This window comes from Pteropus medius, unplaced genomic scaffold (assembly GCF_902729225.1).
Source record: "Pteropus medius unplaced genomic scaffold, Ma_sr-lr_union100, whole genome shotgun sequence".
Taxonomy (NCBI): Eukaryota; Metazoa; Chordata; class Mammalia; order Chiroptera; family Pteropodidae; genus Pteropus; species Pteropus medius.
The window spans coordinates 16,271,693-16,294,941 of NW_024342467.1; the positions used below are offsets into that span (position 1 = coordinate 16,271,693).

General features: G+C 47.0%; 1 protein-coding gene across 1 annotated transcript; it reads left to right on the forward strand.

The window, feature by feature from the left end:
• Window positions 1-59: 59 nt before the first annotated feature.
• Window positions 60-22,260, forward strand: MTURN (maturin, neural progenitor differentiation regulator homolog). Its single transcript, XM_039862638.1, has 3 exons — window positions 60-282; window positions 9,443-9,565; window positions 20,639-22,260. Exons 1-3 carry the CDS (start codon window positions 121-123, stop codon window positions 20,747-20,749), a joined length of 396 nt encoding a protein of 131 aa, XP_039718572.1. The 5' UTR covers window positions 60-120; the 3' UTR covers window positions 20,750-22,260.
• Window positions 22,261-23,249: the final 989 nt, after the last annotated feature.

The following is a 23,249-nucleotide window of genomic DNA, read 5'->3' on the forward strand; positions in this document are numbered from 1 at the left end:
CCGCGCGCTGCCCGCCCGGGAGGAGGGCGCCCGAGGGCGGAGGGCGGGCGGGAGGCGGAGGGAGCGGGAGGCGGGCGGCGCGAGAGGCGGCGGCGGGCGCGGCGGGCGCGGCGGGCCAGGATGGATTTCCAGCAGCTGGCTGACGTTGCGGAGAAATGGTGCTCCCACACGCCCTTCGAGCTCATCGCCACGGAGGAGACCGAGCGCAGGATGGATTTCTACGCCGACCCCGGCGTCTCCTTCTACGTCCTGTGTCCGGACAACGGCTGCGGGGACAATTTTGTGAGTGCCTGGGGGGAGGGACCGCTGCAGCGCTTGGGAGTGTGGCCTCGCGGCCGCTTCCCTGCGCCGGAGCTCCCGCACGCTGGCGAGGCAGTGGGGCTGGAGGTGGTGGGGGTGGGGGGCGTAACCGGTTCGCCGCCGCGCACCCCGCTGCCAGCGCACCCCGGGAAAGCCCTCGGGCCTGGCGCGGCGTTGTCAGCGCTCCGGGTGGGGTCGCGGGTGGGGGCGGCCGACACGGATGCCTTTAGGATGCGGGGAGCCGAACTGGGGCGGGCCGTTTGAGGGACGGGACCCCGAGGCCGGTGCCCAGTGCTTGCCTTGGAGCATCTCCGGGGTGTCCCGCGTCGCACCAGCCCGGCCCGGGGCGCACGGACTCTCCCGCAGGATCCGGAGTCTGGGGCTTCCTGCACCCCGGCGTCCCGTCCGGGTGAGGAACACTGTCCCTCTCCCAATGCGCAGATACAACTCCTTGAGTTGTTCGCGCCTGGAGAACCTCCCAGCCCCCTGGGTTATTCCCTGCGCTGCCGTTTTGGACACAAAGCCTCTGTCCACAGTAGCGATGCCCCATCTTCTGGACCTTCTTTGCGGAATTACACCCCGGATCTTAACGCACGCGCGCGTGCGCGAACACACACACACACACACACACACACACACACACACACACGCACGCACGGGCTCGCCTATCCCCTGTGCTTCCATTGCTCCTCCGTGAGCTGAGCAGGTTCTGTCCGGCTGAGGCCCCCTAAAAGCCCTTTGGTTTTTCCAGATGAGAGGGAATTCCTCCTCCCCACCCCAGACCCTGTTCCTGCCCCGGGCTCGGAGGGACCGGGACCTGGAACTGCCGCGTCCAAATTTTTGACTTTGCTCCCTATGCCCACTTGGGATCTTGGCGCGGCAGTTTGGGAAGGAGATGCAGAGGGCAGGGGAGTTGGGGTAGGAGGTGCAGAGACTGGGCGAGGATGGCGCTCCAAGAAGTGTTTGTAAGGATGGGGAAGAAATAATGGTCCCCAAATGTAAGATGGAGGCGGCTGTGGGCTCAGGTTACTGTATGGTCGCCGACTTGAGCCTGGAATTGGCGCTGCTGCCGCCCCTGCGGACAGAGGTGGGGCAGCGCCGAGACGCTTCCTGGCCCTGAAACCTCAGGTGGGGTGCGACAACGCTGGGCCGAAGTCCTCCCGGCTGTCCACCCAAGGGAAGTTCTCGAAGGAGTTAGAGACAGCAAGATCCCCTTTCCTGATCTCGAATAGACGGTCCAAGCAATAAAGCACGCCCCTCCCACCACCTCCACCCCACCTCCCGGAAGGGAAGAAGCCACCTGGGCCCCAGCCCTGTGACACTCTAGAAGAGGGATGGCCTTGGGTGACAGCCAGATGTGAGTTCTCACCATGTGGCTCTGGTCAGTTGCACATCCAAAAAATGGGTCTAATGCCAGCTCAGTTAGCAAGTCTAAAAAATAGGTATAATGCCAGTTCCCTTGGCATTGGTAAAGCACCTAACAGTCTCCACACACAGCAAGGGCCCCCAAATTTGGATGAGAGGTTGGATCTGGGGTTCCCTGAGTTTAGAGCTTGTCTCTTTTTAAAGAACCTCAGCGTTCTCACCTGTAAAATGAGGTGAATCAGAAAGCCTCCATCACAGGTATTTGTGAAGTGCAAGTAAGCTCTAAATCTATGTAAAAACAGGGTTCACTGTAGTTAAAAACAAGTAACGGACAAGTTATTATCGGGAGGAGTGGGAGTTGGTTAAAAAGGAATTCACTCCATTGTAGGAGTGAGAAAGCCCCAAGGAGAGAGTGGAAAGGCACCGGAGTCCAACTAACTGCTGTGTTGGGGTTTGATTACAAGACTTTTCTAGTCCTAGGCTTGCTTCGTGGGCCAGTCGCCTTTCACCTTCCTTATTGTGTGACAAAGGGCAAGAATCATGGTGATCTGGATTTTATAGGGAAGAGTTCCACTCAGCTTTCAGGCTGGGGCTGCAGGAGACATTTCCGAAGAAATTAGTTCAAGTGGGTGGAGAAAATGCAAGGTCATTCTCTTGCCTTGATTATGTATGTCAGACCATTCAGAAACATTATGTATATCAAGCCTTTTTCAAGACCACCTATATTTTAAATGTTTTCCCACCTGTATGAATAAAATGCTGGGGAGTATTCATTTACTGACATTTAAGTGAACTAGATAAGGAAGAAAGGCCATGGGGAAAGTAATTTCTTGGGTAGACTGGTGCCTTCTCAGTTTCTGGAGGCCATAGTGGACAAGGTGCCTCAAATCTGTCCCGGGCCAGTTTCGTCAAGCTGCTGTTTTCCTCTAGTTAAAGGAACCTAGGCACAAAATAAATGTCCTACCTCTGTTATTTGCCCTTTTCCAGGAAAATCCGTTAAACATTAGAAGAAATTTAAAGTTTGTGGAATCTATATTCTGAAAGATTTCTTAATAAGATTATTTACGTAGCATTTCTTCATTTGTAATGTTTTCACATCTTTCTTTCAATGAATGTTTATTGAGGGCTTAGTTTGCACCAGGTCAGGGCTGCCTGGAATACAAATAGGGTCTCTGCCCTCACGCTCCTGGGGCCATTCTGCCTGTCTAAAAGGCGCTGGTGCTTCGTGGTTAGAAGTGCACAGGCTCTGGGGTCAGGCTACTAGGGTTTGCACCCCAGCCCTCCACATCTAACTTTGTGCTTTGGGAGAAGTTTTTAAATCTCTCTATGACACGATTTCCACATCTGTAAAATGGGGCTGATAATGTCAGGACCTTCCTAGCAGGCTTGTTTTAGAACAGTGCCTAATATGGGGGTGACGATGTTAATGACTCTGGCAGAGTCTCCAGATCTATTTAAAACGTAATCCAGGTCCTGTCCCCACCACTCCCCACCCGACGTAGACTTTTACGATAAAACCTAAACCCTCACCCTGGGTGCAAGCCCACACATGATCTGTCTCCGCCACCTTTCTGACCTCATGGACCGTTGTTCCCCCTTGCTTACTATGTTCCTGCCACACTGGCCCTCTGATCTTCAGACACGTGAAGCTCAGGGACTTCGCACCTGCCGTTCCCTCTGCCCAGGTCACTCCTCCCCCACACCTTTATTTGGCTGGCTCCTTTATGCCACTCGGGCCCGGGAGAAACCTACTGACCACATACTCTCTCACCTCACTTATCACAGTATTCATTAGTACTCGATAGTCTCCTGTTCATTTTTGCTTACCCCACTAGACCGTAGGCTTCATGAGAGCAGTGACATCGTCTGTCTCATTCATCACTGCGTTCCACCCAGCACTTGCAACAGCGTCGGACACATGATAGGTGCTCAATCTGTGTTCGTAAGAATGAATAAAATAATGAATGAATGAATGAGAGTCGAGGGTAGGAGACAGGTGTTACACTTCAACAACGACAGCTTTGAAGAACAGTAACAGCTACCACTTACGTGCAGTTTACCCTGTCAGGCAATGCTCTAAGCACTTAGCATATGTGAACTCCTTTAATCTTAGTAGTATCACAAGGTACTCTCTATAATTATCTTCATTTTACAGTCGAGGATGCTGAAGCACAGTGAGATTTACTGACTTTCCCCCAACTACGAAGTGGTAGAGCAACTAAGACCATAGCCCTATATTCTGTATTGAACATATAGATCACAGGAGTGACAACTGGGGACCCAGTTCAAAATATGGGTTCCAGGGCAGCTTCTTATTGGGCCTCACAAAATTCTGAGAGGTAGGTATTATTATCCCCATTTTCTAAGCGAGGAAACTGAGGCGCGGTGAGTTTGAGGGACTCATCCGGGTGTGTAGTGCTAAGACGCAGCAGAACCGGGACTTGAGCCCGAGCCCGGGGGTGTGTCGTTTCCACCGTGCAGAATGTCCCACAGGCGGGGTCAGGCCAGTAGCTCCAGAGGCCTGGGAGCAAGGACTTCCTTTGCTTTAACTTCCGCTTTGGCAGCTCCCAGGTCCGTTGTGCACTCTGTCCCCTTCTCGCTTCACAGGCCATCCAGGCCACGCTGTCCCTTCCCAAACTGCTGCCCTGATTTGGGCCTCTCTCTGCGGACACCCCATGAGGTCAGGTCCTGGGATAAAATGAAGCTGCCAGTGCCTTGTCTGTGCTGGGAGTTCAGGGACAGGGCTAACCCTGCCTGGCTACAGCTGTGACTGGGAGGGGACTGTGGGCTCACAGGTGACACGCTCCCCTCTTCTGCCTACTCAGAAGATCCTGAGGGCTCTGTCAGGCTTGAGGAGTGGGGCGTTGGCAGCCAGACAGAAGGGCACGCGTGTAGGTGGCACGCACTCCTGGACCTGGTGGCACCATTGCTCCTCCCATCCTGGCCCTGGACAAGGAGCCCTTCCCTGCCCCTCCCTGGTGCCTGGGCGCTAATGACTGGACGCGGGAGGCCCCCCTATTGTCCTACCCTTTCTGCCAAACCATCAAAACATGTTTGGATCTAAAATTTTGTATCGTTTAATCCCTCCTCAATGCAAAAACAAAGATAGTATTATTTCCAGAAAAACTATGTGTTTTAATTTTATATGTGTGTACACGCCCACATGTATTTTTTCCCCATTTTCATTCTAAACTTGTCTCTATTCTTAACTATGTGACCAGATAACAAAAAGAAGAAAATATAACTTGTTTAAATGAGACTGCGTTGTGTTTCAATGGCGGTATAGTGGAGAGGAAGCACTTTCTTGTCTAATTTAAACTCCACCCTCAGTTTCCTCATCTGTCAAATGGGGATAATCATATCTTTATTGTATTATTCTTGTGAGGATTAAAGTGGGGGATGATGGTAGACTGTAAAGCTTAACACAGTGGCCAAGCATTCTTCATGTAGACAGACTTATCAGGGGAAAAGATATGCCCTTGTCTGTTCATGGAGTGGTAATCCCTAGGAGGGTAAAGTCATGCTAATGTGAGTTCAGATAGGAGTCAGCCCTTCGGGCCCTGCTGAGAGGCAGTCTGCGGGTTATCTCCTGCAGTCTTTATAACCACCCTGGGAGTATTATTATTTTCTATGACTTACAAATGAAGGAACTGAGGCTCGAGGTGAAGGTGTGCACATCTCCGCTGAGGTCCTGGCTTTGCACCTTGCTCCCCGTGTGACCACAGACAAGTTGCTTAACCTCTCTGAGCCGCAGTCACCTCTTTGGTAAAACGGATCAGTGGCTGACAGAAAGAGCAGGTCGTAGGTCTAGCCAGTTTCGTTCTTCCCACCCACTGCAGACCCGTGTTAGGTGTCATGAGATGGCTTGTAGCTTGTACCTTCTGCTGTCGCTTCTGTGGTCAGCAGTCCGTTTGGATTAAGCTACACCAAGTCAAAATGGACTCCCTGGAACTGATGATGGCAAAAACTCCAAGTCAGTACCGCAGTGGGCATGAGGCCCATTGGCAGTGGCCCTTTGTGCTCTAAAACACTGTGCTGAAAAAGGTATTTGTAGGATGGAATTACTTTAATGACCTAATACCATTCTAGAGTAAGCTGGATATTGCAATCTACACTATAGAAAACTGAAAGGTGGTCATTTTTCTCTTTGCAGATGACGCGGTATGTTGTTGACAAGTTTTGATAATAAACTCCAGCCCAACTTAATAACAGAAAGAAGGGCCACAGATGGACTGTTCTAAAATCAAAGTTCTCACCGGGAATTTTCAGCTCCTAATAGGAAGGAAGTTATAGGAACGAGTAGGTTGCTCGGGGAGGTGCAGCCAAGTCCACCGCACTGCTACCCGTGCAGTTCTGAATTCGGAGTTGAGTTTAGTCAGTACTGACATTCAGACCTTTAAATGTAATGCTCATCCCCACTCCCAACCCCCAAAGTTGTAGTTAGTCCAAGTTCTGCTCTGGTTCTGGTTCTCAAAGTGTGGACCCAGAACCAGCAGCCTGGGCATCACCTGATAACTTGTTGGAAATGCGGATCCTCGAAGCCCCGCCCCCATCAGACAGCCCTGGGTAGGGCCCAGCAACTGTGTTTTAATAAACCTCCAGGTGACTGTGGCACACTAAAGCTTCAGACTCACTGCTTTCTCTCCTTCGCCAAGCCCTTGCTTGGCATTTCTCCCATTACAGCAGGCGAGATCTGTCATCTGCCTGAGCTCTAATTATCGTACTGGAAAGCCAATACATTCTGTACCTGCATTTATGTTTGCCAGGAAGTTACTGTACATTGTTCAAAGCCACAGCTTCTCTGACCCCGATTCTAGCTTTTTTCATGGCCCAAGTGGGTGTTTGGTTACACATGCTTAAAATATTTTCCAAGTTCAAGCTCTGGTGGCCATGCCCTGTGGCGCAGGATTCCGGATCTTAGGTCACCACTTGTCTTTGTACAGACTAGACAGACCCCAGACTCCATCTTCAGGAGCATCATCAGCCCACCCACCTGATGTCCTTCCTGCGCTTCCCCTGGTGTTGGGATGGGCCCCTCTATTTTTCCTAAGAGGTAACGAGCCCACCCCCAGCCCCTTGCCTGCTAGTTCTGAAGAGCTGGACTGTTTTATCTGCGAGCACTGCCTCGGGCACTGATTGCGCTTCTGTCTTTGCCTAGGCCTCTGGAAAGCAGCCGAGGCAACTCTGTCCCATCCTCACAAGTGGCCAGGCCCATTTACCTTGCACTGTTTGTCCTAATCTCACTTGGTTTTTATCTTATTTTCCTTTCATTGTTTTCTCTCTGTCCTCATTTTCCCAACTGCAGACTTATTTTTTAGTTCATCGTGTCTTGTATTCTGTGGATCTTTGCTGACTGCTTTGATTAATTTTGGAAGGAAACAGTTTCAAAAAATAAAACTGAATACTTTTGTTATGAGATACAATGGATATGAATTACAATTAGCATGTAATAACTAATGCTTGGGTCTGTCTGATTTCAAACCCCGTGCTCCCTCACATTATCCTGTGGGCAGAGACTCTGTTAAAACTCTTTTAAACCCACAAAACCAACATAACTGGGGATCCAGGGTAAGTTAGACAGCTACATAGACAGCAGAATGGACAGCAGACCCTTTGTCAGGTGTCGAGTCTTCCTTCTCCAGAATATATTCATAAATCCACAACTCCAAAAGTGAGGTAATGAGAATTGGAGCCTGAACAATCTCCTCTTGAGGTTAGAGATGCCCTAGAAACAGCCAAAGGAAACTGTCTGCTTACCACACAGTGGTGAGTGCTCTGCAATTCTGTTACTGTTTGAGTGATACACTTTCCTTAGCTTACTTTGTAATTTAAAGCCTAAATGCACTTAAAAAAGAAACAACAACAACAAAAAACAGGCATATAAGGTTTTCAGAGACACCTCCTTCTGAATTGACTATAACACAAATTGCCTTGGATAGTGTTCTCGGCGAAGTTACATTAGGTGTCTGATCTGCTCAGCGTGTGACCTTAGCCATGTGGCAGGTGGAGAGCCCAACTTCAACCACCCCTATTCTGCAGAAGCAAAAGGGAGAAGGGGGTACTTATGTCCACCATTTATTGAACATCCACTGCATGCCAGCCAGGCACTGTGCCAGGAACTTATACTTTTTACTCTGGGGAAGAGAGGCTTAAAGTTTTCTACTGTGTGGTGTAGATGTTAACCCCTGCTTTAATTTGGAGAATTGAAAGCACTGAAACTTGTTAAAATTTGGGTATGAAAATGGGTACTGAACAGAACTTATATTAAAGTGGGTCTTTATTGTTCTTGCTGAATCCCCTGATTAAGAATCAGATTCGATATTGGACATAAAAGCACTTTGTACTATTCTGCTTTCGTACAGTGTAAGATACTGTTATATAAATGGCATTTCGGTGGCTCGACAACTTTAAGGGTCTCTAATTAATAGGGAATTGTGTTCGAGCTATTCCCTAAAGTTAGAGAATCTAGAAGTTATCTTTGTTAGGTCAAGGTGAAGCTACTCTAGAATTCTCCTGGAATTAGAGCAGCCTGTGTCAGAAATGGACCTTTGCATCTATGAAATACAGGTAATTGGCTGTAAAGATGGCACATGAGCACCTAATTAGTCTCTCTTAGATCTAAGCAGTATTTTAAGTCTACGATCTGGTTCTTGGAAATGCTGCAATGAGAAGGAAGAAGGTGAAAAATGTTTATTGAATTGATGACCTTATAACTTTCGGGGGTGATGCCCTAATCATTTGTATTAATGGGAGGGAGCAGGTTTGTGCTCGATATGGACCATTTGTCCAAATCAATTTTATATCCTGCTGCCTTGTGCCTGTTCTGTTCTCACTCTCATCTACCGATGTCTTCCTCTCTCTCGTGCCTCTATCTATCCTTTTTTTTTTTTTTTTTACCAGTGTTGAACTATCATTAATTAGTCCCCTCTAAACAGCGATTTTTGGTACCCGACATCCTGGCAGCCCAATGCCTGACCCTTCTGCATCTAGATCTTTCAAGCCCATTTCTTGGGCTTATTCCAAATCCTCGAACATTTATGGCAAGACTTGTCTAGTTTTAAAGATGTGCTAAAATGGATATCCTTATATAGGGGAAAAAAACCCTCATCTAGACTTAAGGAAAAATAAAAACCTAAAGCCAGTCTCCTTGGTGCGTCTTAAGATTGTGAAGCAATGCTTAGATACGAAGCCCTCTTAAAGCATTTGAGGGAAGGTGAACTTTCAGAAGCCTTTTTCCCTCGCTGTCTTATAGACAACTTTTCTGTGTGTTCTCCTGAATTCATTTCATTCATCACCCCCGCTCACAGGCGAATCTGGATAAAGAAGGTCTCGGTCCAAGTTAGTGGTTACAAACTATGCTTAATTAATCCTTCAGCCATAGCTGAAGGCAAAGTTAATAATCATGCAGACTCTAGGCTTCTCTTCTGTTTTAAAACCATCCTTAGCCTGCACTGGAAGGGGGGGCAGTGGAAATTGCGTGGGGGGTGGGGGATGTCGACCCTGCTGTCCTTTTTATATAGTGTATGAGCATATCTGATATCAAATCGAGCAGGTGAAATTATAGACCAAGAGCATGGGATTTTCTATAGGGTACACATTTTCTTATCCCCTTCAATGCAAACAAATCAAGAATGAATTTATGAATTTTACTCTGGAATGGAGGCCTTCTTCAAATTCATGTAATTAAAAAAAAAATCTGTTCGGCTTTCTGTATTTCACAGTGAGTGTAATGACTGTGTCTTTGTTTTCTCCTTTCCCCTTGCCCGTGGGCACATAGCACGTGTGGAGTGAGAGCGAGGACTGCCTGCCTTTCTTGCAGCTAGCACAGGATTACATCTCTTCCTGCGGCAAGAAGACGCTCCAGGAAGTCTTGGAAAAAGTCTTCAAGTCTTTCAGACCTGTAGGTGCCTGCTTGGCTTCTCAAGCCACCTTGTTTTCTGCCATGATTGTGCTTTGAATAACATGGATTGTGGGGAAAGTGGGCAAAACCTGGGATGACGAATTGTTTTTCTCTTGTCTGCTTTGTGGCTTAAAGATAGGAGCAAGTGGAGGGAGGCGGAGGGTGGGAGGGAGGGGGAAATGGGATGTGACACAGCTGTTTGTTGCAGGATGATAGTTATTTCTAGCATCCCATGAGTGAAGAATCTCTGATTGGGTGGGAAGCAAACCTCCATGAGACAACTGAGTATTCCTGTCCTCATCCGGTAGACTTAAAACCAAAATGCTCGGAAGTGCTCTGAAGGTTTGCTTATAATAGTGAGGCCTATATTTGGGAAACTTCCAGAAGGTTATATAAAGGATGTACCTCCATGTCTGTGGGTGTGGAGAAGGATGAAATTGGATACTGGTTCTGTTCTTTTCTCTTTTTCTAAACTCTCTTATAGAGAACTTGCTCCCCTCGACCCCGCCCCGTCCTGCCCCGCCCCTTAGGATTCAGGAATCTGTATGTTTGTGGCTGTGGCGAGCTGATGGTTTGTCTTCATATTAGCTGAAACACATGTAAAATGAATTTTAGCTAAAAAATATGTAAAATGAGTACTCACCCCCATTTTGAAAATTACCTATTGCCCTACATCTTTATTGGAAGGTAAAGTCAGATTACCAATGGCATGACACTTCCCCCGAGTTCAATTTGGTGCCCACCATAAACACTCTTCATGTTCAAGGATATTTGACCTAGAATTTCTATTTCTTTTGCAAATCTTTTAAAACAGTTATCGGCTTCTCTGCTGAAATGTGCAAGCTTGTCTTTTATTTCTCTGAACGTAGTAGGCATGATTGCATAATAGACTATATCCAATATTCCAGTATTTCAAGGTTTATAAGTCTGTTTTGTTGTCCCTTGTTTTGACTGGTTCTCATTTTTGGCATGGTGTTTCTTTGTGTGTTGGTTTATCTCCCTATATGCTGGTTATTATATTTGAAAATGTATATATAGGAATAAATTGAGGTCTAAGATGAGGGTACCTTCTCCCAGAGAGGATTTTTATTTGCTGCTGCCAGGGCTTCGGTACCCGATAGGTCTGAGATCACCTCCCAACAATGTAAGACTTGTGGTTCTTGGAACTCGGCCGATGATAAAAAGCCAGGCTGTAGGCCCCGTGTTCCGGTTCGTCCTTGTTCTGAGAGCTGTCTTAGTCCATTCAGGCTTCTAAACAAAATGCCACAGATTGGATGGCTTAGAAACCACAGAAATGTATTTCTCACAGTTCTGGAGCCTGGGAGTCCAAGACCAGAGTGCTGGCAGATTGGGCGTCTGGCGAGGGGCTGCTTCCTAAGCAGACAGCCATCATTTCGCTGTAACTTCACGTGGCAGAAGGAGAGAAAGATATCTCTAGGGTCCGTTTTGTAAGGGTGTTAGCCCCATTTGAGGGCTCTGCCTTCGTAACCTAATGGCCTCCCAAAGCAACCCCCCAATACCGTCACCTCGAGGGTTAGGATTTCAACATGTGAATTTGGGAGCACACAGACAAACCTGAGCAAGGGTTTAGGCCTTTGGGGATTCCAGCTTAAAAGTAGGGGTGATCTATCCCATTCTGCTCCTTGTGAAGACCCTGGATTTGACTCTGGTCCCCCTAGCTCTTAGAGTAGGCCAAGAATGCAGTAAAGTTTCTAGCTGTTTTTCTAGGTCAGCAAATACCCTCAGGACAAAAGCAGCTTTTTATGTTAGGTTTACCTCTCTAGGTTCTAATTCTTCAATATATTTAAGAAGGCATTTTTCATATTTAACCCAGCTTTTTTAGTTCTCTGTGAAAGAGTCGGTCCCAGTCATTTAATCCACTATTACAAGAATCGGAATTTCGTTGGCGTATGGCGCTCCGTCTGATTTGCACCATCCGTTCAACCAATTCTTCTTCTTCTTTTTTTTTTTTTACTTTTTTAAACCTGTTTATCTCATTCGGAACAGATTTTTGACTGAAAAGTACTGGTCTGTTTCACGTTCATTTGTTCAATATCTATTTTCTCAGTATCCAGTAGGCACTTGGCACAACTTACTACTGTGTTCCTAGCACTTGAATCAAACAGATGAAAATCTTCAGACCTCGCAGAGCTGATGTTCCAGTGGCAGGAGAGACAAGATAACTGTGTACAACACATAATGTGTTCGTGATAACTCACGGAGGGAGGAATTCGTCAGGGAGAGGGAGAAGGAAGTGGCAGAGGCACTGAAATAATTGATTAGGGGAGCAGGGAAAGCTTCGCTCTGAAGGTCACGTTTGAGTAAAACTTGGAGTAAGGCACGAGCCACAAGGAGATCCGGGGGAAAAGCTTTCTAGAGAGAACAAATACGAAGGCCACAGGGTGGCCATACCGGGGTATAAGGAACAAGATGGGGCTGGTGTGGCCGAGGGGAGGGGACAGGAGGGCGGAGCAAGAGATGAGTCTAAAGAATTTCAGGGGTTCGCAGGTCACCGGAGGACTTGGGCTTTTACTGTGGTGTGATGGGAGCCGCTGGAGGAGGCTGAGCGCAAGAGGGATCTGACTTTTCGTTTTGAAAGCCTCCCTCTGACCTTGAGCATAGGCTCTGAGGGCGTCGGAGGTGGGAGCAGGAGACCAGCAAGGAGGCCGTCGCGGTCATCCAGGTGAGAAGCGACAGGGCTAGGACTGGAGTGGTCACGGTGAAGGTGGAATGAAGGGGTCAGATTCTGGAGATGCCTTGAAAGTAGACCCAGCCGGATCGCAAGGGGTGTGTGGGAAAAAGAGAGAAGACGAAGGGTGGTCCGGAGTCCCTCGGCTGGGCCGTGAGGGGGTGGCGTTGTCACGTGTGGAGATGGAGGAGGCTGCAGGGGAGAAGGTGGGATGATACCGTCAGGAGCTCTGTTGTGGACATGTCAGCGTTTGAAGCGCCTGTCAGGCATCCAGGTAGAGATATCCAGGTAGGCACATTTTTCAGATCTATTGATTCCCCCACATCTTAACCAGAAAAAAAATGTCTTTTTGCAATTGATACCACTTTGCAGCAGAGTTCCTCCCAGGGGTTCGTTCCATCCATTCACTGCCTGCCACCTGGTTCTCTGTGTGTGGATGTCACCTCTGGTGGCAAGCAAAATACCTGCACGATTGGCTTAGCTGGAGAAGGTGAGCTCCTGCCAGAACTCATTTTGCTGTTTTTTCTTTGCAAAGTCAATGGCTGTATTTTGGCAACCGGGCAGCCATATGTACATGTGGGGGAAACAAATGCGGTCCCTAAAAATCCAGATGCATCGCTGAAAACAATAGGGTTGGTTGAATGTTTTCAGTTCAAGCTGCTGCGTGTCATGGAGACACACATTCGATTTAATGTCGTGGGGCTTCCCGGGTTCATTAAGCAGAGCCTTACATGGTGAACAGGAATGATGCTCCCCGGGGAAGGGGGCCCCGAGCTGGTCCAGCGCCCCCTCTGGTGGGGAAGGTTTGTGTGCTGGGCGCCTCTGGCGGGGCCTTTTTGCCCCTCAGAGTGGCACTTGCTCAGGATTAGTGACCGTGAAGTACACATAGGGCTTTGGGGTTCTGTCAGGATGCGCCCCAGGTGGGATGAGAGAGAGTGTCACAGGCCAGAATGAAGGGCTGCTGGAGACCAGTGGGGACATTTTTACCTTCCCCATCTGCACTGAACAGTGCGTTTCTTCCTTCTGCCGCCATTTATGTTTTATATCAGGGAGCGTTGAGTTCAGAAATAAGACACAGGAAAGGGTCTTGTTGCTGTTGTAGTTCAAAGTTTTTATTGAAGTCACACATACCCAAGTGCCACAAGGTTGTCAAGCCAGTACACTTCAGCACGTCCTTTCCCTGAAAATTTGTAGCAATCCCCTCCATTCAGGCAGCTGCTTTTTGTTTACAGTCAAGGAAACCACAGGACGAATATTTTCTCCTCCATCTTAGAACAGCCTTATCCTTGGCTTTGAATCCTTGTTTCTCCCATGGCCAGCCCCTGCCTCGTGCAGTCTCTCCGGAAACAGAAGGACCTATCTGTTGACAGCCTTCTGCTGCCCTTTGGGGCATCAGTCAAGCAGAGTCAGTTAACTTTGCCGAAGCCAGTGCATCCTGCAGACACGGGCCAGGCCTGGAGTCGTCTGGCCCTCCTCGGCGATCCTCGTACCCTTCGACATACCAACTTTGTAGGCTGAGCTTTTTCCCGCTTTCTCTGTCGCCCACTGGAACACTCAGCATCACAGTCAGAGTCCACTCTCGCCCAAGGAATCCGTTGCTGGATTTTAAAAGAAATATGCTTTTTGTCATCTTTCTCCTTTTTCTTTCTACTTCGTCACATTTTCAACAAAACGCATCTGCCGCTCGTCTGCTGTTTTCCTGAGCACTTCTCTGGAGAGTGAGAGGCAGGACTCAGGGCCCAGCTCTTGCCCTCAAGGGGCTGACCTCGTGGTAGGAGGGACAGCCGCAGAGACGCCCAGAGAGACTCCATGGCACAAGCACGAGCGTCTGTTTTGGTCCAGACACTGCTGCCCACTGTGCAGAGCACACAAAGGACTTCCATTCCTGCTCTGCTTACTCCATTTTGCTGGTCCTTTGGGGAACTGTTTCCTGAGAGGAACTTAGTGAGCGTGAGCTTCAGGGTGTGGCCTGTGGTCTTTTTGCCCAGTCATGGGGAATCAGGATGCTGCGGCGGTGAACCCAAGGTCTGTGGGCAGCGATTGAGATCCCAGCTCTGCCACTTGCTGGCTGCGTGACCTTAGCCAAATTACTTAACCTCTCTGTTTCTCAGTTTCTTCATTTGTAAAATGAGGAAACAAATGACAACGGTTACTTTAGGGCTGCTGTGATGATCGAATGACTGGGTACTTAGTGCAGCACATTACACACACTGAGAAGTGAGCAGGACTTAATGAAACCATTTCTAGGACTCTTAGATTCTTGGTGGAGAGAATAAAGTTCGCAAAGTGCTTTCAGCACATGCTGAACAGAAGCGTCTGGCTAACATAAAGGATGTCGAAGAGAGATTGCTGGGCTATTGTAGTCGAAAGTTTATCAGCATTGGTTTGGGCAAAGCAATAGGCATCCATTTAGTAGCTAATCCACAGAACTCACCGCGTCACTGCTACAGGGAGGGCGAATAGACACTCCCATCCCCCTAGAGGGTCCTGTGACCAAAGAGCCTCTGGATGGCATTCATTTTCTTCTTTTCTGTTTTCCTCTATATTTTCTATGATGTCACAGAAAACATTTATAATCAGAAACTATGGGTGATATTTATTCTTTTGCTTCTCTCTAAATTTTCTGTGATCTCACAGAAAACATTTATAAACAGAAACTGTGTTGTGTTTTCCGAAACGCTATGTTGTGTGCGGTGTGTCAGAAGCTAGGAGTATCAGATGTGAGCATGCTCACCGAGGAACGACGTGCTGGGCAGTGGCTCCACGAGGAGGTGGGGCTCGAAGAAATGGCAGGATCTAGACATACTCAGAGGGGAGGAGGGCTGGCCAAGAAGAAAGTCCAGAAAGTCTCGTCTTGGCCCCTTGGCTCAAGAGTCCTTAGAGATGTCCCCAGTGGGGGCACGTGGCTCAGTTCTGCCCTGGCCTCTGTCTGGCCCCCATGCTGTGTGGCCTCTAGCAGGTCACTCAACCTCAGTGTCTCCATCTTTAAAATGGGGGTCCCACCTGTTTCTCTGTCTCGTGGATTCTTAGGGAGCTTCAGAATCAAACAGAACGTAAAGTACTGACCTAGCTCACCCACCCTGCTGTGGTTCATCACGACTCCTGGCTCATCACTGCTGTTAGGAAATGGGCAGATCGTGACTCTGGATGCAGCGGGCGGCTTCTGTCCCCGTGAGACCACATTCTGTTCCACTCCAGGGCCTCCTGCTTGAACCTAGTTTTTTTTTTTCTTTCCTTCCTGCTGGAACATCATATGTAAATGGCACATGTATGCAAATGACGGCACCAAGCAGGCTGTCATTGCCATCTGAGCAGACAGGTGTATTTGTGTTGCGTGACCAATAATGGCTTCAGAGATGCCTATCAGTAGCCTGGATAAAATGCGCTTCGAAAAATCACCAGATTCCTACAATTTTCTTGTTTAAGCGGCCCTGGATTGATAGTTCCTCGTCATCACACGATCGAGCCAGATAATAAAAGAGTAGCTATGGATCTAAGTAATGGTGATCGTGCCATTCCTTGTTTTCGTCCATGTTTCCATAGCTTTTATTTAGTGACGACTGACAGACTTCCCCCTGGTTCAAACACAGTTCATGAGGGAAGAGAAGACAGCTTACCATTCCCCTGAGCTGCAGACCCAAACCCTGGCTTCGTTTGCCCTTTCAGATTCTCTCACGGTTTCGCTTTATTTCCCTGGAGTACTAACTCTCCCTCCTCTTACTGGCACTAGGACATGAGGGTCACGAGGCACCTGTTGCTATGGCAACTTTGTGTGCTGTTCGGTTGCTGTTGCTTTGATGGCCCCACCTGGAGTTAGAGCTCATGGTCCCCCACGTTTCTTCGCTCCGATTGTCACTGGTCCCCTCCCTGGGGTCGCTGCGAGACTCCATGTTTTTTCCTCTCGAGAAGCAGACTCACTGGCATGAGCAAGATTGATACTGTCAGTTTGCCACTGACAGCTGAGAGCCAAGGACAGGAAAACCTTTTGTGACCCAGAGAGAGTCCAGCTCTTGCTTCTACTTGTCTGGTCTGGAGTCTGGAAGAAGAGAAGGAATCCACCTGTGGGAAGCTGCTTGTGGGTCAGAAAGTCCGATAAGAAAAGGTTTTATGCGTGCATGTGGGTTTTGATAAAGGGCATCGATGTTGACAATTTAAGTTGATTATGGCTTTTATTCTTTGCTCACATTATGAACATTCAAACCCTTGTCTTTTTTCAGAAAGTACAGTGGCCTCTAAAAGTTAGAGTTTACCTTCTACTCCTGCCCATTTGCCATCTTGCCACCTGCCTCTTTTCCCCAGTACCAAGAAGACAGGGACCAGGATCCCAGCATAGGTTTCTTGGTACCACTGGCATTATGGATCATTATGATAAATAGTGGCGAATTCCCCAAATGCTTTAGAGTCTCAATACTCAGGGTGTAGTTCTGGGACCAGCAGTGTCTCCATTGTCTGGAAACTTGTTAGAAATGCAGAATCTCGGGTCCTACCTGAGACCCGCTGGATCAAAATCAGCATTTTTGGTTGATCCCCGGGTAAATCATATGCACAGTAAAGCGTGAGGGACGCTGCTTCAAGGAATCCTCTGGAAAGAACTTACGGGGCATTTACCGAAAGCACCGAAGCCCGAGTTGGTTGTGCCTCCAAGGCAGACACCTCTTCCCTTCTATAAGGACACCTTAATCTAACTCACTGTGCTGAACGCATGCCACCTAGGAGACAGCAGACACTAAATGCCAACTAAGTGGCTTTAGCAAGTTTACACCACTTTCCTGTGGATAATCGATACTCTCTTGAGTCTGCACAGCTTTAATCCTCAAGGGTGGGCATCTCTCCCCTCCCAGCACAATCCCATCTGGATGGGCGGAACCCAGACGTCCTTACATGATCCTAGGTCATTCGGAGCGAGCTCGGTGGACCGCGGGACCCTGAGATGCCATCACTCTTGCCCAGAGTGAGCACAGAGACTTTTTTCCTTTAACTGAAAAAATTTCACTGAAATACGAATTAACTTATAACTATTAGCAGTAATTTTAATATACCAGACAGGATGTCTTGGTCTGTCTCCTTTTCCTTATGAGGATGTGTGGGTGAAGTAAAAGCAAGGACTCCAGGGTTCTCGCCGGTCGGTTTGTACTCCTGTCTCTGATATGTCTTGTTGACTGTTCAAAGTTTGCACGCAGAAGTTAAATTTAGGCCGCCTTGCCGTAGACAAGGATGGCGACGGGGCAGGGACGCTGGATCGTTACATGTCTGTATGGCATCCTTTGGAATCCCAGGCAAATTCTAGTGCTGTTTCTGTTCTCTGCATGCTTTCAGATTGTACATACTCGTAAATGTAGACATTAACATTGCATGTGGAATTTTTTAAAAGATGTATTACCTGGTAGGCAACATTGAAATCTTCAGCTTTACAAACAGCCCTGACAGCTAGAAGGGAATCTCTTGAGTCGCCTGGTGGTTAGGCATATGAAGTTTGCAGTCCGATGGCCTGGGTTCAAATCCCGCCCTGACCTTAACCTCTAACTCTGGGCAAGTTACTCAGCCTCTCTAGGTCTGATCTGTGAAAAGATAATAATAGTACCTACCCCATGGGGTTATTACGAGGACCAAAGGAATTAATATATGCAAAGCTGCTTAAAAGAGTGCCCAGCAGATAGTAACGTAACCAATATGAACTGTTGTTATTAAATCTGAAGTAGGACAGAATTGATCGGTTCAATGGAATGCTGAATGTAAGCCTGACAGTCAAATGAGGAGGCTCGTAGGATTGAGTTTTTTACTTCCCACAGTACCAATGAACACTGAGTGGTCCAAAAGCGAGCCCAGCAGAAGAAAGAGGGGGCCACAGGGCTGAATGAAGGCAGTCCACCGATGCAGCAGTAACTGGGTGACTGAACTGGCTGTGCTTTAAAATGAGAAGCAAGATAAATGACCTAACTAGATAATTCACACGAGGCTACAGTTTGCAGACCATGCCACTTCCACGTTCTCATTTACTCTCCATAGTTTCTCTGGAGGTGGAGCAGGCCAGCGCCCCAAGGAGGCAGCAGAGGCTGCACTGAGGTGCCTTAAAGGTCCAGAAAACCATTGCAAACTTCTCTTCTTTCTTCCTCCCATAAGGACAGGGTGTGAGCAGCTCTCAAAGTAGCATCTGAATATTTCCCATCAAAGGGAAGGGCCTCCCATGTTGCTGATGCCCTTGACCTAGAACTCTTTGCGTTGGAGTCACATCAAGGTAGGGTAGGGGAGCTAGGAAGGGGAGACGGGGAGAAGGAGGTGATAAAGGTTCAATGCTTGGCTTGCTAGAACCTCTTCTATAAGCCACCCTAAGCTGAGAGGTTCCCATGGTTTGGGTCCATGAGAATTACTAAGTGTATTATGAAAAAGAATAATCAGTAGCATGTCTCTTTAGGATGGGGTGGAAAATATGCAGATGTGTGCCTCGACTGCACCCTTTTTACCCATGACAGTCATTGCTAATTGACCACGATCTTTCCCCCTGAGCCGCAGAATCCTTCTGAACCCAGGGTGCTGAGCAGCCACGACCAATCAGATTTGTTAAGGTAGAGGGAGCCTATTGGCTATTCCTCTTTTAAGGAAGTATCCCTTTAGTGCGATGAGGAGTTGCATTTATTTGAATTAATACATTTTCTTTTAGCAGTTAGGTGATTCTGGGGTTGTTGGTAGTGGCAACAATCTTTATATTTTATTAGTTATTTGAATATTACCAGTCTTTTGACACTTTCACTTTGCTGTGCCATTGGGCAGCTTTTTCAAATAAAAATTGAACACCGGAATATTAGTCATCTGTGTTCATTGTAACCAACCATCGTTTCTCTCTCTTGGAGGCAAACACTGTCTTTTATTCCATCCACTAAGATATGGAAGGGAGATAGTAGTGGGAGAAAGGGGCTTCTCCCTTCTCAAAGCACACACGAGATGGGTACAAAATTTTCGGGCAGGCCGAGATGTCAACATTGTCCCTTTGAGACAGTTGCCTCACTCGGAGCTCTGAGGGGACAGCACGTGTCTGTAGTTGGCCGTGTCCACCTTGGCAGGCCACATGCATAATAGGACCAATAGCACTAGCAGACGTTTTTGCCCCGGGTGTGTTCATGGGCCTCTGCGAGACCCACAAGAGCTGTGATTTGAGAACTTCAAAGTGAAGGCATTTTTTTTTTATCAGAACTCTGCTTCTTCGTTCCTCATGTAAGCAAGTGGGAGGGAACTGGAAGAAAGGGATTGGGGTGGCAGGGCCCTAGGGAGGCAATGCAAAGTAAACAGAACAGTCCACCTTATTTTTAGTGTCTTACTGCAGTTAGTGTTTGGATCATAGGGCCATTCAGTGAAGTTGCCTCAAAGTGATCAACCACGGGGCCACTGTGTGAGAAAGTCCTTTGGCCACGTGCAGACTGTAAATCTCATCGAGGAGCCATGAGATGGATGGATGCCCCGTGATCACAGACAAGGCTGAGGAACGCCCAAGGTCACGGTTTCCTCCGGCACCAGAGCTTTTGTTCACATTGATCTGACCCAGCAAACAGCACGCACAGTTTCTAACCACAAAGACCAGTCGGTGCTTTAGGAAAAGCACTGTGTGTTTATTGTGAATTTCTCTAATGATGATTATGGAGCGTTTGGAAAATACAAAAAAATAAAAAAGAAAACATTTACCCATAATTACAATGTCGAAAAAAATACCCTTAACATTTGGATGTCCTTCACAGAAATCTGTTTTTCTATGCATTTATGTATAAACTTTAAGAAAAATTTGAATCATAATGAAAACTTTTTATCATGTTCTTTTTTACACTTACAAGCATATTTTTATATCAGTAGATTATTAAAAATACTGTTTTAAGTGGACAAATAAGATTCCGTCCTATAGATGCACCATAATTTATTTAACCATTTTGTTGAACATTTCAGTAGTTTCTACATTTCTGTACGTGTGTTATAAATAATAGCAGCATGTGTGTTTAGGGGAGAAAATCCGGGGAGTGGATTTTTGACATCTCGGTGGGAGAGTCAGCACTGTCCATCGTCCTACCGCTAAATCCCAGATACGTGAGCGTGGGTGCAAGGACATTATATTTTTGTGCATGGGTGGGATGTGGTGCCATGTTTTGATACTTAAAAGTAGAGAATCTCTAAGCTCCCCAGTAATACCTAGCCCTTTGAGCACCAATCCATTGAAGGATCGATATTTCCTTCTCATACATGTATAAACACACTGGTGAGGGTAGTTGACTCCTGAGGGAAATCCATAGCTACCGTTCTCTAAGTCCTGTCCAGTGCTGTTCAGTTTGGATCGGACGCCTTTGGCCGTCTTCCTGCCTGGGGCCTTTTGGTGCTCACAGCTGCTTCTCTTCTCTCCCCTGTAGTTACTGGGGCTTCCGGATGCAGATGACGACGCATTGGAAGAGTACAGTGCAGACGTGGAAGAGGAGGAACCAGAAGCAGACCACCCCCAAATGGGGGTCAGTCAGCAGTAAACTTGCCAGGGCGCTCATCTGAGAAGGCGAGTGAGCCCCGTGGTACCCGAGGTGGGGTCATGTGCTCCTGGGTTAGCATTTTGCATTAGTACTTCGAAACTGGACGTCTGACTCCCAGCATCTAAATTAAGATGAAATAACCTTTCAGTGACCACAAAATATCTGGGATGAGCGATGCTCAGAAGTGACCTGAATCTTACTCCCGTTTCAGTGGGTTTCTATGGAGTTGTCTGGTCCCCTTGGCCATTTTGAATTTAGAGTCCATTTCCTGGCTGACAGTTCTCTCTTGAGTTTATGTTGGAGAACTAAACATTCGCTGACTCGAATGTAGAGAACTCTGAATGTATGAAGGATATGTTTTGAGTCCTCACAGGTGACGTGACTGAGGGAAAAAGCATGGCAGAGAAGAAATGCAGTCTGCACTTTTTATGTACCTTGTAAGTGTCGTAAGTGAAAGGTTTTGCTTATAAAGCATGAGTTTTAATATCTAGTCATTAAATTGCACAAGTGCAAATACAAGGGCAGAAAAAGATAATCACTTAGCTTTGGATGAAGAGGGTAAAAGAGGCAAAGAAGCCTTTGTTTCACGTGTGCTGCCATTATCGAGTTACCTAGGTCTGTGGCCACTGGTTCATGGTTAAGTGTAGACATACTTGCATGTTCAGTTATTTTAAAACATGCTAATTCCAAAGCCACTTGTAAAGTCTTAATAGTGGGAAATCTAAATGGGGTGACATAAGTTGTCGGTTTCTTTAAAATGTTTATAAACCGTCCCATATATGAAATGAAACATTTACCTTCTCTATTTATAATGAGATGGCAACTTATTAAAATCATGAAAACATCCAGAATCCAAGTGCCACATCAACTTTGAAGCCATAGATAAATTTAATGGGAAAATAAACCAGGATAAAAAAATTTTTGAGAATATGATGGAATCCTTCTTTACTTTCTTAATCTGTCTTTTATTCTTTAAAAAAAAAAAAGTCAAGAAAAGGATCCCACTGTACGATTTATGAAAAATTGTAATCAAGTGCTTTGAGGAACCTAATTGTGAATTTTTAAAGCGATACGGAAGTGGGAATCTTTTCATCGTGGGTTCACTTGGTTCAAAGGAGAAGTTTCAGTGATCAGAATTCTCAGACAACTCACAGGAACAACTGTTGTTATCACTTGGCCAACAAATGCTTGTAGGGGAATCCTTTGCATTGCTAACATGGACTGATTTAAAACATGCATTTTCTTGGACTGCTCTGCATCTCTGGTTCTAACAATGTAGGATGCCGAATGCCTCTCTTACTTCACTTGACTAAATGTAGCATCTGGGGTAGGAATGTTTTTAACATGCGTGCTTGTTGTCAGAGTTTTGGATTAAAAATAAAAAGCAGCAGCAGCAGAGGCCACAGAGCTTATGGGAGTCTCGTGTATCGTCCAGGCTTGGTGTAAACCCGATTCTCTCAACATTTTCTGTTTAATTGGTCCTCTGAGGAGCGTGGCTGCACGTGGTCAAACTGTGTACTGCAGTTTTAAGTCAGTGGGTAAAACAATATAGTGATTTCCATTGGTGATTTAGTACCCATGTTTTTTCTTTTCTTGGAAAAACATATTCAAGGTTAATTCCAAGTAAAATGAATTTCCTTCCAAGACACCCATTAAAACAAACCTTGATATTTTATCCAGTGGGGCAAATATATTCCGTGCTTTGTTCCCTCGCCTGTGTTCTGATGGGCTCTGTACCTGAGCACAGGTGTTTGGGAAGCTGTACCTTCTATAGATAATACTCTGGTTTGGTCACCTTTGATTTAACACAATAGGCCAAAAGAATGACTTGTGGAACTGAAATGATGAAGCTTGACTAGCTTGCTCCATTTAAAGGTAAACCGGAATTTTATACGTAGGGGCTTAAAACCTAAATTCGCATATGTTTGAAAATGAAATGGACATTAACATAAAATGTATTTTATCAAAAAAGTGTTCAGGCTTTGACCGAATGCTTTTCAGAATTATTATGTTAATGTTCTCTATACCCAAACATTGAGCAGAGGTAGGCTCACCAGTTCGGTGGGTTGAGGAGAAACTGGTCTTTTTTCGGCCCCAGGGGTAGGGGGACAGCATCGCCGTCTGTTACTTATTTTCATGGCAAAACTCCAAAAGGCATTAGCAAATCGGACCTTTTCCTCTAAAACTCCCTTTCTTGTGTGCGCAGCCCGCCAGTGCTCGCTGACGCGTGCGCACACGCTCGGGTTGTGAGTGGCACTGAGTTTGCGTAGAGCTTCCCTTCACCCGGTCGGTCAGTGAGTCAGGCAGCCTGTGGTTTCTGTTTCGGAAATGGTTCCATGGCTGGACCAGTCCTGACTTTAGCAGACATATAAACCCACTTACCAGGAGGCAGCGTTGCACAGGGGGAGGAGAATCGACCCAGGTGGTGAGAGAGATACCTGGGTTCTAGTGCTGACTCTGCCAGTGACTGCGTGACCCTGGGCATGCCACTTAACTTCCC